Below are 17946 nucleotides of genomic sequence, written 5' to 3' on the forward strand. Positions count from 1 at the left end.
ACATATAAACACACAAAGCAAACTATGGTCAGGGTGTGACACTGTCTGCCACTCTGTACCTCCTGGACTCTGATCTGGTTTTGACCTTTTGCCTGTCCACGACCATTATCTTGCCTACTCCTTTTGGATTCATAAACATTGTAAGACTCCAACCATCTGCCTCTGCATCTGGGTCTCGCCTTGTGCCTTGATATCTTTCCTCCATTGTAGGAGACTGCCCTACTTTAGCTAGATATGGTTGGTAAAGTGTGACAACTAAATAAATTAATTACAAAAAATAAACACTAGTACATAGTATGCACATTTACATCAATTTGTCACAGTGCATTTTTCATGACAGTTTTATAACCTTCACAGAAAAAAAGCTATGTCACTGATCCATAGATAATAGTGCCCCATGGTGGTGATGGGGTATGGGCAGGCATAATCTATAAACAAACACAATTGCATTTTATCGATGGCAATTTGAATGCACAGAAATACTGTGATGAGATCCCACGGCCCCATGTCACAAGAATCTGTACACAATTCCTGGAAGTTGAAAATGTCCCAGTTCTTCCATGGCCTGCATACTCACCAGACATGTCACACATTGAGCATGTTTGGGATGCTCTAGTTGAAGTGTATGACAGTGTGTTCCAGTTCCCGCCTATATCCAGCAATTTCTCACAGCCATTGAAGAGGAATTGGACAACATTCCACAGGCAACAATAAATAGCCTCATCAACTATGACAAAGATATGTATCTCACTGCATGAGGCAAATGATGGTCACATCAGATACTGACTGGTTTTCTGATCCACTCCTCTACTTTTTTTTACGGTATCTGTGACCAACAGATGTGTCATGACGTTGGCCTGGGGATAGGTTTATGACAGTCATAAATACCCCCCCCCCCTTTCCTCTCTCTACCCTACTGATGTGACATTTGAAAATCCCTTGGTTAACATAGAGATTCTGGGAACATCAGAAGGTGGGGGGGGGGAATGAACTATTTCTGGTAATCCGACCAATTGAACATATGTGGTGGTACTTAAAGAATATGATGTCAGATCGGTTGTCATTTGAGACAGTCTCATCAATGATAGGATTACAAACTCTACAGTGGAAATTCTGCACATTGTAGTTATCAGATTCACATGGAATTGTTGTTCAATGTAAATGTTTGAATAAAATATTATTGGTGAAGATATTAAATGTAATTTTAGCTTCCAAATGAGAGATTTGGATTTTCATAAGGTTAGGGCTCTGCTCAATCAGTGGCCCGCCCCTGTGGCCTGCCCCTGTGAAGAGACATGGGTTATAAAACTTTTCAAACACACCCTTCTAGCTACACTATATAAAGCCTTGACGAAAATATAACCTCCTGTTCCGAGGATGTGAGGACGACTGTCCATATGTTAAAAGGACTAACATGTCAACTACAGAACTAAGCCAACGTGAGCTTTGGTTGCGAATGGTATGAACTTTGAACTCTTATTCACTACAGAAGTGATACCTCCTAGCCGTTGAGTTAGCAACAGCAGCTGCAAACGCAGGTTAGGAAGGAACAGAGAGTATCCCGTCTACCACACAACGACGTTACTACAACGTATTCAATTGACAACCAGAGACATTCTTCAAAGGACTCGGTTGGGCAACACGGCCTTCCATCTACCACCAACCTACCGCAGCTCAGAGTAAATATTTATTGCATTTTCCTTTTCCAAATGAGCGGTAATTTAGAATGCATAAGATACTGTATTTACGATAGAGACATCGCTTCTCCCTTTATTCCTCAGTCTTCCCGCTCTTTCACTCAAACCCAGCCCCTTTTCTTTGGGTAACCAGCTGTCATATCTGTTCTGCGCGCTTGGGATGTTTTCCTTTATGGCGTAATTTGTAATCAAGGTATGATTAATTCTGTGCTAATGTAATTCTGTGTGATTATTTAGGTATTGAGTAAATAAATAATTAAACCCAATTTTGTATTGCTGATTCAACTTGTTAGCCAGCGTTCGTGAATATAACCAAGAGAGACTGAAATAAGGTGACGATTAACATTGACTGCTATTGATGTAAAAATTACTAGGTCTTTATTTTGTGTGTATTATTTTGTGGTTCCCCAACTTTCTAGTTAATTACATTTACATGATTAGCCCAATCAGGTAATATTAATTACAGAGAAAGGATTTTATAGAATAGCATCTCATATCACTTAATCCGGCATAGCCAAAGACACGACAGATGCATACAGTGCATTCAGACCCCTTCACTTTTTCCACATTTTGTTACGTTACAGCCTTATTCTAAAATGAATTTTAAAAATAATAATAATCTCATCAATAATGACTAAGTGAAAACAGATTTCGAATTTTTTGCAAATGTATTAAAAATAAACGTACACATGTATCCAGACCCTTTACTCATTACTTTGTCAAGAGGTTTGGATACGAATACACTGTATATACACACTACATGACCAAAAGTATGTGGACACCTGCTCATCGAACATCTCATTCCAAATATGGAATTGGTCCCCCCTTTGCTGCCACAACAGCCTCCACTCTTCTGGGAAGGCTTCCATTCAGCCACGAGCATTATTGAGGTCGGGCATTGATATTCCAATATATCACAAAGCTGGTCGATGGGGTTGAGGTCTGGGCTCTGTGCTGTGCAGGCCAGTCAAGTCAACACCGATCTCGACAAACCATTTCTGTATGGATCTCGCTTTGTGCAAGGGGGCATTGTCATTACAGTTGGCACTACGCATTCAGGAAGGTAGCGTTCTCCTGATATCGGCCAAACCCAGATTTGTCCGTTGGACTGCCAGATGGTGAAGCGTGATTCATCACTCCAGAGAACGCGTTTCCACTACTCCAGAGTCCAATGACATCGAACTTTACACCACTCCAGCCGCCGCTTGGCATGTTGGCATGGTTATCCAAGGCTTTTTTTGCGGGTGCTCAGCCATGGAAACCCATTTAAGGAAGTCCCGACAAAGTTTTTGTGCTGACGTTACTTCCAGAGGCAGTTTGGAACTCGGGAGTGTGTGTTGCAACAGAGGATAGATGATTTTTACATGCTACATACTTCAGCACTTGGCGGTCCCGTTCTGTAAGCTTGTGTGGCCTACCACTTTGCGGCAGAACCGCTGTTGCTCCTTGACGTTTCCACTTCACAATAACAGCACTCATTGAGACTGAGGCAGCTAGTGCAGGGCAGAAATTTGATGAACTGACTTGTTGGAAATGTGCCACACAATGACAGTGCCACACTGAAGGACACTGAGCTCTCCAGTAAGGCCATTCTATTGGCAATGTTTTTCTATGGAGATTTCATGGCTGTATTGGAATATCGATTAAAAAAAATAAAAAATTATACACCTGTAAGCGATGGGTGTGGCTGAAATAGCAGAATCAATTCATTTGAATCCATTAATTTGTGTGTATATACAGTACCAGTCAAAGGTTTGGACACACCTACTCACTCAAGGGTTTTTCATTTGTACTATTTTCTATATTGTAGAATAATAGTAAAGACATCAAAACTATGAAATAACACATGGAATCATGCAGTAACCAAAAGTGTTTTAACAAAATCTAAAGATATTTTAGATTATTTAAAGTAGCCACCCTTTGCCTTGATGACAGCCAGCATCACCTGGAATGCTTTTCCAACAGTCTTGAAGGAGTTCCTACATATGCTGAGCACTTGTTGGCTGCTTTTCCTTCACTCTGAGGTCCAACTCATCCCAAACCATCTCAATTGGGTTGAGGTTGGGTGATTGTGGAGGCCATGGGATGGCGTATCGCTGCAGAATGCTGTGGTAGCCATGCTGGTTAAGTGTACCTTGAATTCAAAATAGATCACTGACAGGGTCACCTGCAAAGCATCCCTACACAATCACACCTCCTCCTCCATGCTTCAGAGTTGGAACCATGGTGGGAACCACATGCAGCGATCATCCGTTCACCTATTCTATTCCGTGTGAGACGGTGGTTGGAACCAAAAATCTCAAATTTGGACTCATCAGACCAAAGGACAGATTTCCACCGGTCTAATGTCCATTGCTCGTATTTATTGGCCCAAGCAAGTCTCTTCTTCTTAATGGTATCCTTTAGTAGTGGTTTCTTTGCAGCAATTTGACCATGAAGGCCTGATTCATGCAGTCTCCTCTGAACAGTTGATGTTGAGAAGTGTCTGTTACTTGAACTCTGTGAAGCATTATTTTGGGCTGCAATTTCTGAGGCTGGTAGCTCTAATGACCTTATCCTCTGCAGCAGAGGTAACTTGAGTCTTCCTTTCCACCCCTACCATGTCACAACACAACGGATTGGCTCAAACGCATTAAGGAAAGAAATTCCACAAATGAGCTTTTAACAAGGTACAGCTGTTAATTCAAATGCATTCCAGGTGACTACCTCATGAAGCTGGTTGAGAGAATGCCAAGAGAGTGCAAAGCTCTCATCAAGGCAAAAAGTGGCTACTCTGAAGAATCTCAAATTTAAAATGTATTTTGATTTGTTTAACACTTTTTTGATTACTACATGATTCCATATGTGTTATTTCATAGTGTCGATTATTCTACAATGTAGAAAATAGTAAAAATAAAGAAAAACACTGGAATGATTAGGTGTGTTTAAACGTTTGACTAGTACTGTATATAAATGGACAAAGCCATCAATCATGTGACACCATTCATTCTTATGCTAAGACTCAATAGCACATTGAAGCCAAATTAAGTTGGTTAAGATTAAGATGGTATCTCTTTGAGACATGCACAGTCTGAGCTGCTCCAGCAAGTGATGTTGCAGGCTAACTCAGTGCTGCACCCTCTCATTGAGGAACAACATTTTGGGGCTCTGAGTGGCGCAGCAATCTAAGGCACTACATCTCAGTGCAAGAGACGTCACTACAGTCCCTGGTTCGATTCCAGAATGTATCACATCCGGCTGTGATCGGGAGTCCCATAGGGCGGCGCCCAGCATTGTCCGGGTTTGGCCGGGGTAGGCTGTCATTGTAAATAAGAATTTTTAACTGACTTGCCTAGTTCAATTAAGGTTAAATAAATACAAATATTTTTAAAAGGCTGACCGGAGTACTGCAGGCTGCCATTAGCCACTAAATTATCCTTATCCTGTGTTCGATTTTAAAATAATCAGTTCAAGGACATACATCTTTATTTACATGAAGATTGACATTTTTACATTCACTATAATGGTGGATCCTTTTTTCAGCTAACAATATCTGCAGTACCGCGGTCGCCCTAGAACCTCTGTGGCTTCAATGAGGCGCAGTAGTTCTCCCCTGGTCTGTTCTAACACCTTCGAATCCGAGGCCATGACAGCGCTTCCGTTGTGGGTGCTGTAGCTTATCAACCTTTATTTGCGTGCAATTAACATATGAATAAACGTTACCCATAACGACCGTTCAAACACTTAAAAGACACACCCTATCCCCTCAGCCCACAAATTAAGTGGATACATACCCTACATTACTAATCTCATATGTATATACTGTGCTCGATACCATCTACTGCATCTTGCCTATGCCGTATGTACCATCACTCATATCTTTATGTACATATTATTCATCCCTTTACACGTGTGTGTATACGGTAGTTGTGAATTGTTAGGTTAGATTACTCGTTGGTTACTACTGCATTGTCGGAACTAGAAGCACAAGCATTTCGCTACACTCACATTAACATCTGCTAACCATGTGTATGTGACAAATACCATGACGTACCATGACGTCTGACGGAGTATTTATAACATGTGAAACGGCTAGCTAGTTAGCCGGGTGCGCGCTAATAGCGTTTCAATCGGTGACGTCACTAGTTCTGAGACTTTGAAGTAGCTTTTGTGGAGCGATGGGTAACGATGCTTCATTGGAGGCAGTTGTAGATGTGTGCAGAGGGTCCCTGGTTCGAGCCTTAGGTAGGGGCGAGGAGAGGGACATAAGATATACTGTTACATATACACTTGTAGGGTGAGGAAGGAATGATATTTAAATTATCCACCTTTGGCCGGAAATAAACGTCACTCTTTAATTCCGCGATGATTGTATTTTCAGCCACGGGTAGCTTTATATGCGCTACAGTCAATTATTACATTTACATTTAAGTCATTTAGCAGACGCTCTTATCCAGAGCGACTTACAAATTGGTGCATTCGTGCATATATACTTATATTAAATATATAATTATTAATTTACACCTACTATATGATAGCTAGCAAACCAATTTGATAATGTTACCCTGCCTAGCTCCCGAAGAAGGAAAATTTTTATTTCTACAATTTCCAAAAGACAAAACAGAAACGTATTTACTTTTTACGTCGTAGCAACATTTCTAACTTATTTGCATTCGTTTTTACTAACACTTGTATGTTTATTGATGTTTTTACGTTTTCGCGGACTTTTCTTAGCGGATGCACAATCGTCGAGAAGTGAATTATGGAGAGTTTCAGGTCCCGGAGTGAACATAATTAATTGTCCACTCGCAAAGCCGACTAAAAACGAGGGCTGAGGGACGAACGTTGCAAACCTCCCTTGCTTGGCTAATCATTTGGACCACCCGCCAACATGGCGACGGGGATTCCCCAAAGGGCATAAGACGAGAGTAAGTGGACGAGGGTGTGTCTTTTAAGTGTTTGGACTGCAACCAATTTGTCTCGACAGTTGAAGAACTGCTCTGGCGCGCTGCATGAAACAGAGGTGTGCTTCACCCGCACCATGCAGTGGCAGAGGCTGGATGCATAACTATCCTCAAAAATCCGTCAAGGCGCACTGCGTGGTTTTACAAGGCAATCTATCCCCGCTCTTCCAAAGAGAGAGTGACAGTTTTTAGTTCCGTGCGGTGATAGCGTGGTGTTTGAATTTATTCTGATGTCATGATCGAGGATTCGGTGATGTTTAACATAAAACAAAAAATATATATATAGTCGCTCTTATCCATTATCATATAATGTAGGCAAACCTTACCCGCACTATATGTGCGAGCTGTTGTCTAGAGCGCACGTGCCAAGACCGGAGTGGCATATTTGCCATTTAATGCAACAGCTGTGACAAAATTATTGCTAGAGTTGAAATTGCTATTTGAAAATATATTGAGAACTTTCGATTTTATTCGGTACATGACAACTTAAGCGAAAAAGTACCTTTTATGCCCTACGTCATAAGGCACTACTTTTTATTAGCAACTGGTCCATTTGGTGGAAAAATTTGAAGATTTTGTTTCTACAAGATTTTGGAAGATTTTCGCTTAAATCTTTCACCAATTGGATGGAAAGATTTTAGCTTAAATCTTTCACCAATTGGATGGAAACATAGCTACTGTAATAGAAACAACAGGCAGGTATATTTACCACATACTTTAATGTTGCAAGTTCAGGTTCAAATAAAACACTTCAATTAAAAGCGTACATAGTCACCATCTACTACATAATTGTAGATATCAATCCTGTTTGATAGTACACACTGCTCCCTAATATTATCAAATAAATGCTTATGTACATGCTGCTCAGTGTTAAGCTGTATTTACAATATTGATCTCAAATGGAAATAATGTAAAAATGGATATCCAATTACATCAGAAACAATAGATTTTACCCCCAAACTAAAGCATTTGCTAACAGTCTAGAAAGTACTGTATCTGATCATACAATCTTACACTCACACTTCTTACACACTGTATAAACACACACAAACCATAAAATGCATACCCACAGGCAGCATACAGAGAGAATACCCATACGCCAAACATTTACACACAGTATTCAAACTCACATTGGTCAATCGCACAGAAACACTTACAAACTGTAATGCTGCAGCCCTTGACATCATTAACAACGGAATGCATTGATTGCCATTTAAAAGATAAAAAAACATGACCAATGTTATATTGATGACATTTTAAAGTGAACTTTAACCCCGCAGACACCCTACTGTATTGCACTTCATACTCCAACAGTAACATGACAGAGCAGCACTAAACATAATTACTTTTTTCCCCAACTCTGCTTGCACCATTAAACATTAAGTATGAAGTCTTTAAAAAAACACACCCACACACACAAAGCAAGGTATAACTTGCTTTTTCACACATTCACCTAAAAACTCCAAAAAAGGGAACAGCATTCAGGGCGCTATGTTTTTGCATAACGTTCTAATTGTCTCAACCCTGTGAATTGCACTTGAGAGAATTTAGTTTTTTTGATAACTGCAATCCCACACAAACGCACGGATTACATGAGTAGGATTTAGTGAGGTTGCTAAGGTGGTCGCACTGCAACACACACACTCGTAAACACACAACTCACACATGCCCAAGTGTTTACAAACTCTCGCTCGCGCTCACACACACAGCCTGTACTCGCTCATTCTCTACCACAATAAACTAAACATTGGGATATTGACAAAGGTGCTCCCGTAACTGGGGTAGGTTTTATATGAAACTCATAAAACCTACGAATGTGTGTATGTATGTATGTATGTATGTATGTATGTATGTATGTATGTATGTATGTATGTATGTATGTATGTATGTATGTATGTATGTATGTATGTATGTATGTATGTATGTATGTATGTATGTATGTATGTATGTATGTATGTATGTATGTATGTATGTATGTATGTATGTATGTATGTATGTATGTATGTATATATCTCACACAGAGTATACAAAAACTTTAAGAACACCTGCTCTTTCCATGACAGACTGACCAGGTGAATCCAGATTAAATCTATGATCCATTATTGATGTCACTTGTTCAATCAACTTCAATCAGTGTAGATGAAGGCGAGGAGACACGTTAAAGAAGGACTTCTAAGCCTCGAGACAATTGAGACATGGATTGTGTATATGTGCCATTCAGAGGGTGTATTGGCAAGACTAAATATTTAAGTGCCTTTGAATGGGGTTTGGTAGTAGATGCCAGGCGCATCAGATTGTGTCAAGAACTGCAACGCTGCTGGATTTTTCACACTCAACAGTTTCCTGTGTGTATCAAGAATGTTCCGCCATCCAGCCAACTTCACAACTGTGGGACGCATTGGAGTCAACATGGGCCAGCATTCCTGTAGAACGCTTTTGACACCTTGTAGAGTCCATGCCCAGACGAATTCAGGCTGTTCATTAGGAAGGTGTTCCTAATGTTTGGTATACTCTATGTGTGTGTGTGTGTGTGTATGTGTGTGTGTGTATATATATAAAAACATCACATGCTACTCTTGGCAAAGCTGTATGAAGTGACGGAGTGGCAGAGCCGATGGCCCTTACGCAGTGTGAGGGGACACACATTCAGGCCAGGAAGAACAATGGATGAGGGATGAAACATCAATGAAAACATCTCCCTTCACCTCTCAGTCCCAGCCGTTGTCCTTTATCATGTGGGACAGCTCAATGATGAACTTCCCCTCCTTGTACTTCTGACTCAACTCAAAGGCCTGCTCCTGTAGGGATAGAGATGGTGGGGGGGATAAGAGGCTGGAGTGCATAGTAGAGAAGCTTAAAAGACATCCACCTTTTTTGAGAATGGGGATTGAGGATATTATTTGAGTTATTTTACAGTGTGTAGACATAGATAAGTAGCATAGTATGTGAGTGTGTTTGTCCTTACATATTTCCAGCCCAGTGTGGTATGGCAGTTCTCACAGTAGATGTCTGCCACAGCGTGGAGCCCGGTGAGTAGCAGCCTCTCCTCGGCAGGACCACAGCCCACGTTCACCCTGAAAACACCAGGAACAAGAACCACAGGTCAATTACCGACATGGTTCCCCGCCACAAATGTCTGTTTTGTGACCTAACCTAAGCCTATCAGATTTTCTGGTGACCCACCAGATAAGCATATATATATTTATATATGTTTTTTAAAACAAGAAATGTGATAATGCGATCCAGAACCTAATATTTAGCCCCAAATCGGAGGGTGTTTGCTATGCACCAGCTGAGAAATGACATGCTAAATACTAAATGGAGCGGCAGGTAGCCTAGTGGTTAGAGCGTTTGGCCAGTAACCGAAAGGTTGCTAGATTGAATCCCCGAGCTGGCAAGGTAAAAATCTGTCATTCTGCCCCTGAACAAGGCAGTTAACCCACTGTTCCTAGGCCATCATTGTAAATAAGAATGTGTTCTTAACTGACTTGCCTAGTTAAAAAAATACATTCAAACTACAGCAAACAGAAGGTAAACTCAACTAGAACGTGACATTCACTTTTAGGATAGTGAACTGTCTTGTATGGCTTACAGGACTAGAGTAAACACACTGAAGTGGCATAAGGAGAACCTGGCAGATGCATGATAATGGCAGTGAGGCTTGAGCGGTAACTAAGGTGGGACTGTGTTTAAGGGACCAAAAAGGGATACTATTTTGCTCATTAGTTATGGGTACACTGTTTAGGCTATATGGCCAATACACTGGATGACAAGTAAGATACTCACACAGAGTTGAAGAGGTAAGCACGTCCCTGGCTTCCCTGAAAAGACTGGACGACAGAAAAAAGAGAATAAACTCAAATGTGCCACAAAGACAGTGAGAGAGAGAGAGAGAGAGCGACAATGCAAGATAAATCTTTATTTTTTAAATTTATTTTTTATTGGTGGTTTTAAAGAAAGTGGGACATTGAGGTAAAGTTTCCCAGCTTACAATGCAACAGAGGACTGTGGCTGTTTTTCTTGTTTTTCCAATGTTATTGAAATGTAATATAATTTCACACAGCCAACCGGGGATTGAAACAAAAATGATTTTCCAATTGTTTGGTTCTAAACAAAACCATTTTTTTTTTTTTTCTGACCAGCAAAATAAAGCTCTGAACTAGAGGTCAAACTTAAACTTATCTTAAAAAACAATCCATCTTAACATAACTAGTGATTAACTACACATGGTTGATATTACTAGTTTATCTAGCTTGTCCTGCGTTGCATATAATCGATGCGGTGCCTGCAAATTTATCTAATCACAGCCTACTTCGCCAATCGGGTGATGATTTAACAAGCACATTCGCAAAAAAAGCACTGTTGCACCAATGTGTACCTAACCATAAACATCAATGCCTTTCTTAAAATCAATACACAAGTATATATTTTTAATCCTGCATATTTAGTTAATATTGCCTTTAACATTAATTTATTTTAAGTAGGGAAATTGTGTCACTACTCATGTATTCTGTGCAAGCAGAGCCCGGGTGTATTCAGGGCTGCCTGGCTCGTTGGGAACTGTGTGAAGACCATTTCTTCCTAACAAAGACCATGATTAATTTGCCAGAATTGTACATAATTATGACATAACATTGAAGGTTGTGCAATGTAACCACAATATTTAGACTTATGGATGCTACCGGTTAGATAAATTACGGAACGGTTCCGTATTTCACTGAAAGAATAAACATTTTGTTTTCGGAATGATCGTTACCAGATTTGACCATATTAATGAACTAAGGCTCATATTTCTGTGTGCTATATTTTAATTAAGTCTATGATTTGATATTTGATAGAGCAGTCTGAGCGGTGGTAAGCAGCAGCAGGCTCGTAAGCATTCATTCAAACAGCACTTTCCTGCATTTGCCAGCAGCTCATCGCTGTTTAATATATATATATATATATACAGCACTTTCCTGCATTTGCCAGCAGCTCATCGCTGTTTAATATATATATATATATATATATATATATATATATATATATATATATATATATATATATATATATATATATAGTTCCTTTCTGTTAATTTTTTTACCTGTGAAATCAACAGTTTCTACATTTAGCTCATTAAATGATTTCCCAATCAGTGCGGATAGAGCAGGAAAGCTAGTTGTTTACATGCGTGATGGACAGACAAGTGTAACCTATTTCGCAAGGTGTGACTGAAATCTTATGGGTCAGGAGAGAGGGTTGAGGAGCAGGCTTGAAGTGCTAGGCATCTTGCTGTGACATCCATTATCTGAATTAGGTCCACAGAATTATACCTAGGCGGAGCAGCTTCTATGAGGGAACTTTGAACTAGCAAGCTAACACTTGTGTTTGCAGAACGGCACCAGAATAAAAAATAAGTCCAACATGAAATGTGATAACTAAGCAGTTAACTGACATTGAAAAAGTAAATCCATTATTCTCTAGCTAATTAAAAATGTCTATCCAGTCTTCTTACGCTTCTAACATCAGTACAGTAGCCTATGCTTCAGAGGGGGAGGGGCAGATTGCCTGTGCGTGTTTAGTCTAAGAGTTTAAGATTTTCAGCTTGCAGACAGACACTGGAATATGTTTCTGAGTGATAGAGGGTTTTGCATAGGCTCTTTGTTGCGTTTTATTTGTGGGACTAGGAAAAAAATGCCTGGAACATAAAATAACAACTGGTTTTCATGCTTTTAAAATAACGGTTCTCTTATGGAGCAGTATGGATCACTTTCGTTCTGTTTCTGTTATTGAAAAATGACATTATTTTCCAGTTTTCTGTTCTGTTCCCTGAACCGGGTTCCAACCCCTGCACCCAACAGAACTATATGGAATTTAACCCACTGGCCATAAACGGTCCCTGTAGTCTCACCTTGGAGATGAGGTCATCATGGTTGGCCAAGTGTGCTCGGCAGTGAACACAGCTGTACCTCCGGTGGCACGAGTCTAGGTACGCCTGGAACGTCTTAGCCTTCGTCAGCTTCACCATGTCTGAGAAGAAAACAGAGAGACTTAGCGATTAACAGGAGAGACAGAGAGGATATTGGGCATTCCTGGGGCTCCTAACGCTAGGCTACTCCTAAATGTGATCATGGTAAACCCTAAATTTCACTATTTGTGAAGTGTAATAACTATGAGAAAATGCCATTTTGTAAGCTTATTTGCCAAATAGGGTTAGGCAAATTTGGGTAAACACAAACAAAAAACTTATGATTCCCAAGGCTTTCAACTGAAAAATGCAAGAGAAAGAAACAAGTTCAACAACATTTGGCTGTCTGTCCTCTGTCCTGTCCAACACTGCAAAGAAGTAATGCCAGCATTGTAGAAAACGCATGCACTCAACTGTTAATTTCCTCCATTTAGGCATGACACCTTGAGTGTCAAAAAATATCAGAAGGAATCACACAATTAACTAACTGTATTATTAGGAGTGGGAAACAGGTCTGGGCGCATATTAGTGACTTTATTTTAAGCCATAGGCATGTTTAATTCGCAGCACACTTCCTGGTAAAATTACAGCAGGGTCCGTGCTATCAAGCGATCCTTGGAACGTCCCTACCTATTGAAGTTTACATTTGATATGTCTTAAGTAAGGGTTTACGGTTAGGGGTTAAGTTTTGGGTAGGGACGTCGCAAGGATCCCAATAACTCTGACCATTACACCAGACAGAACACAACATGCATTGACCTATTTTACTGTACCAGCTAAACCCGACGATGTATGGTCAGTTAGAAGCGCTCCATAGATGGATGAGGAACATGTGTTACTTTTTACTCAAGTCTTATGTCATTTAAAACGGTTAAATGTCCGTGTGAAAATCCATTAGTGTAGCTAGAGTAATTTCAAAATAACGCCTCGGTATTAATGCCACCGTATACACAAGAACAAGCAAAACATCACTCTGATCCTTGCAATTTTGCTGGCCTGCTAACGTTGGCTGACTCGCCCCACATCCTGACAAAGCAACTAGCTAACTAACGTTACTGTTACATAGGCAGCTAGCCAATAATTCCCCAAAACGATGCATACAGTGAATTATTCATCGACCGCCTTCCTCTGGAGCTAGCTATCCATTTTAGCCAACTATCGTGAGAGACTAGCTAACATGTTGACGTTATCTTGCTAGCTAGCAACTGAACCATAATCTGGGTTTAGAGAAGACGCATATGTTTACTGTAAACCCGCCATTTCAGGTTTAGCTAGCAACCTACATGGAAGGAAATACAAGCACAATAGAATAGCCCTGGACTCACCTAAAGTAGTTATCGGGGTTTCAGTGGAAGACCTAATTTGAACGAAGATATGACCAGCAACTAAGATTGTCAACTAAGATGCATCAGTAAATTGCTAAATCGTCTAGGAGATTGTTTGTTGGGTCACTTCTTCAGCAAGAAACCATCGGACAGATGTGTCCAAACAAACAAGAAGAATCGTGGTGCAGATTCTCTCGGTCTCTCACACTTGACAACAGGAACACGTTTTTCATCGGAGATGAAACAGTTTCGTGTATGTTGTAGTTAAAATAACAATAGCTACTCCGACTACGTTTTTTGCAGATAGGATATTTTCGTGGTGACGGTCAAACTTGCAATATTATGCAGTGTTTGTTTACAACGCTGGTTAAGGAGGCGGAACCAAACACGTCACCAGCTACAAAACAATCCCCAACGACCAATGGGAATCGTCAGATTGACTGGGGGAACGTAGGTCGAACAGTTTTAGGTTGTATTTTCACTCATTTCGATGAGGAGATTCGACCGGGCGCCAATGTAGGCATGGTTTGCACTGGCTGAAAGTTTATTGCATTCGATTCCCAGGCATGGTTGTGAGCCATGTTTCTGAAGCATGAACAATGCTGCCTTTTTGACAACATAACCAAGCGGTGCAGACTTGTTCGATTTGAGCAGGGCGCTTAGCGCTCACCCAGTCACACGACGGGCTATAGGCACATTTAACCCGGGCCAGTTTAATAGATAATAGATATATAATATGCCATAGTTATGGTACTTTCAAGACAACTGGGAACTCGGCAGTGATCTTCAGTGATCACTGCCGGCCCGCGTTTCCAGGTTGCTGGAGCTCGATTTTTCCAACCATTCGCCTCTGCCAAGTCCAGAGATACTTTTGAGGAGATGGGAAGGAAGCTCAATTGGAATCGAATTTACGCACATTGTGTACTGGGCCATGAGATCACTCCATCAAGGAGGGAATGGAAGTCAATTGGGCACTAGGTCAAAAACTCAACATTAGCACGAATTACGTGAACCACAGCAGGTTAGTGGCACCTTAGTTGGGGAGTACGGGCTCGTGGTAATGGCTGGAGCGGTATTAGTGGAATGGTATCAAACACATGGTTTCCATGTATTTGATGCCATTCCATGTTTGCAATTCCAGCCGAGCCGTCCTCCCCCCAACAGCCTCCTGTGAAGAACAAGTGCAACTACAAATATTTTCTGAAATATGAAATTATTAACTTGCTCTCTATAATGTCATATAGCTTTTAAATCGTGAGATTACCTAGTCAGGTTTCTCGACATAGAGCCCCACAGCGGAGGTGTCATAATACCCATAACACCTAGCTGTCAAACAGGGAAATGGTTAAAATCGTTTTTCCACCATTCATTTTTCCCATAAGGGATTTTAAAATAAGGTTTGTTTGGTGTGGGCTTACCCTGGCATGATGTTTCGATAACTATGTAAATCTCTCCTGGATAAGGTGACATATGTCTCTATTTACCCTCAGAATCTAAAATAGTAATTAGCATCAAAGTAGACATTGCAAGATTACAAATCCCTGCATGTCATCTCTAGCGGACACCTTTGCTAACAGGTATTGTGACAATTTTAAAACTTGCACAAGGCAGTTCACAGAATAGTCAATTTAAAGAAATGTAGCCAATTTATTCATTACTAAATTTAGCTAGCTTATATAGCTTAAACAATTTTATTTAGGAATGTAGTTAAGCAAAAGTTGTCAAAAATGGAAATAGCAAAGTACATATACCACCAAAATTACTTAAGTACTATTCACCACTGCACAATACACAGCCCTTATTTTAAGTATTTCTAAAATCGCTTATGGGGAAAATGATTGGAACCGTTTCACTGCAAGGTTTTATGGATATTATGACTCATACGGTGGTACTGTTCATATGCTAAACGGAACTAGGAAACACAGAAATTTCCGACTTGCTGAACGTGGTATATAACCAGTTAGCAAGTCGGAAATGTCCGAGTTTCTTAGGTCCGACTTGCACATGAATGTGGCGTCATACCCTGACTTTTAGAAGGGATTGCCTGATGATTAGTTTAGCAACCGCATGACGCAGAATGACAACGTGAACACGATTGGTCAAAAGTCTGTTAGTGGGGCATTATATGTTTTACTATTCATTGGCCACTGAGATTCCTATCTCCTACTTTCTAAGTATCTCTGCTGAGTCCCCAACGACCAGATGTTCCGGTTTTCAGGGGAAATGGAAAGAGAGCCTGTGACTCAACTTCCTCTTTTGGACGTTAACAAGGCTACTCCACTGAGGTAGGGTGACTCCTTTCCATGGCGACACGCCATCTGTTCTCCTCCACATTTACTGGATTGGTTGAACAGTGCAGAAGAGAACCTCCCACGACAAGTTTTTTTTCTCGTCAAGACCCTAGTAGGAAACTAGTAGGGGAACTAGTTTCATAGGTTAAGCTATGTAGAAGTCATCTGAATCCTGTCCATGTTGTCCTTGGTCACGCATGAGAAAGATCATAGAGATTCTATGGATATGATACTGTTGCTCAAGACCGTATACTAGCTACAGTTTACTTGCTACATAACACAATAACTGTAGGCCTAATAAAGCCACTGGATTAACAAGGTCAAGAGCGCTGCACTGAAAATTGGTTATATGTCCTCGCTGTCGAAATGTTAAAAAAAATAGGTGATTATTAGTGAGCTGAGCCACAGGGGTGGACTGGGACAAGAATTCGACCCTGGCATTTTATCCATACCAGCCCACACCACTGCTCGTGCCGCCAACTCACCCCCACCACGGGGATAGTGGTGCCCAGACCTACATCCACACCAGGCATGAGTCTTCTGACAATCGCATCCACTCTAAGTTAAACTTAGACACAGGCAGTAGTACTGACACATAACATTGGCAGTAGGCCTACTAATATAGCCACTGTTAGATGGCATACCATCAAAGCCACAAACAAAAATGAAAACAATGGGGCAAATTATTGTTCTAAAAACAGAATTAAATCATTATACATGAACATGATAAAAAATTTACATTCGCTAAAGATCTGACTTGTGCTCAACTCTCAAGTCTGAAATTCTTATCTAGATTTAGATGAACCAGTCCAGTGCCCTGTGTTTTCAGCTCTTATTCATTGTGGCTGCTGTGTGTGTCACAGAAAGCTTATTTCTCCGAATTCTAAAGGACAAGGTCTTAATCTCTTAATATGTCTCTAAAGAGTTGTTTGAATTTATCTACTTATTATTTTAACCTATTTGCTATACTGCATCCAACACACAGATAACCAGGAAGTGCAGCCTTTGTTTCCCACTGGGACCTGACTGGCTGGTAGATTATTGTTAAGAACTGAACGGACTTTGACCATGGCCTGGGCTGAGAGAATGAGGAAGTGAAGCAAGTAAACACATAAATACTGTGTGTGTTGGAAGCCGTTATTTTCCAGTGGTATAAACAAATGGAAGTTGGCCTTGAATGCTTAACTACTGTAATTGCTGGACTATTAAGCGCACCTGAATATAAACCGCACCCACTGAATTATTAACAAATATGTATTTTGTATATAAAAAAGCCGCACATGTCTATAAGCCGCAGGTGCCTACCGGTACATTGAAACAAATTAACTTTACACAGCCTTTAAACGAAACACGGCTTGTAACAAAAATTAAAACAGTAGCCTGCCAAGAAAGTCATTGGTCACCATCCTCCTCCTCCTGTGCACTGAAACCACTGAAGTCATCTCCTTCTGTGTCGGAGTTGAATAGCCTCAGAATTGCTTCATCCGATGTTGGATCGTTTACATTGTCGCTCTCGTCACTGTCATCCGGAGGCAAATACCCCGCTGAGCTCATGCTGCCCCTTCAACACGCAGCAGTCCAGCCTTTCGAAACCCGTTGATGATAGTGGATTTTTTGACAATGCTCCACGCTGTCAGGACCCACTGGCAGACTTGACCATAAGATGCTCTTCGCCTGCGGCCCTTTTTAGTGAAGGATTTCTCCCCACTTGTCATCCAAGCCTCCCACTGAACAAGGAGCGCC

General features: G+C 40.7%; 1 protein-coding gene across 3 annotated transcripts; it reads right to left on the reverse strand.

Annotated features, from left to right (window-relative positions):
* Window positions 1–9078: 9078 nt before the first annotated feature.
* LOC124037948 (protein yippee-like 3) lies at window positions 9079–17640 on the reverse strand. Of its 3 annotated transcripts, none has more exons than XM_046353244.1 (5): window positions 17588–17640; window positions 12531–12649; window positions 10427–10470; window positions 9606–9714; window positions 9079–9438 (listed from the first exon to the last, which is right to left on the reverse strand). In XM_046353244.1, the coding sequence occupies exons 1-5, from the start codon at window positions 17607–17609 to the stop codon at window positions 9349–9351; spliced, it is 384 nt and encodes a 127-aa protein (XP_046209200.1). In that variant the 5' UTR covers window positions 17610–17640; the 3' UTR covers window positions 9079–9348. The 3 variants fall into 3 exon arrangements, with proteins under 3 accessions (XP_046209200.1, XP_046209201.1, XP_046209202.1); XM_046353245.1 differs by lacking the exon at window positions 17588–17640 and adding an exon at window positions 13913–14287; XM_046353246.1 differs by lacking the exon at window positions 17588–17640 and adding an exon at window positions 13361–13531.
* Window positions 17641–17946: the final 306 nt, after the last annotated feature.

This window comes from Oncorhynchus gorbuscha, linkage group LG06 (assembly GCF_021184085.1).
Source record: "Oncorhynchus gorbuscha isolate QuinsamMale2020 ecotype Even-year linkage group LG06, OgorEven_v1.0, whole genome shotgun sequence".
Taxonomy (NCBI): domain Eukaryota; kingdom Metazoa; phylum Chordata; class Actinopteri; order Salmoniformes; family Salmonidae; genus Oncorhynchus; species Oncorhynchus gorbuscha.

Excerpts from the sequence above, each read along its gene's own strand:
- LOC124037948 (XM_046353244.1), bottom strand. The coding sequence starts at position 17,609 with ATGGTGACCAATGACTTTCTTG. Across the intron at positions 12,650-17,587 it reads GGTGACCAATGACTTTCTTG|ACATGGTGAAGCTGACGAAG; the intron begins GCAGGCTACTGT and ends TTTTCTTCTCAG. Across the intron at positions 9,715-10,426 it reads GCTTACCTCTTCAACTCTGT|GGTGAACGTGGGCTGTGGTC; the intron begins GTGAGTATCTTA and ends TGGTGTTTTCAG.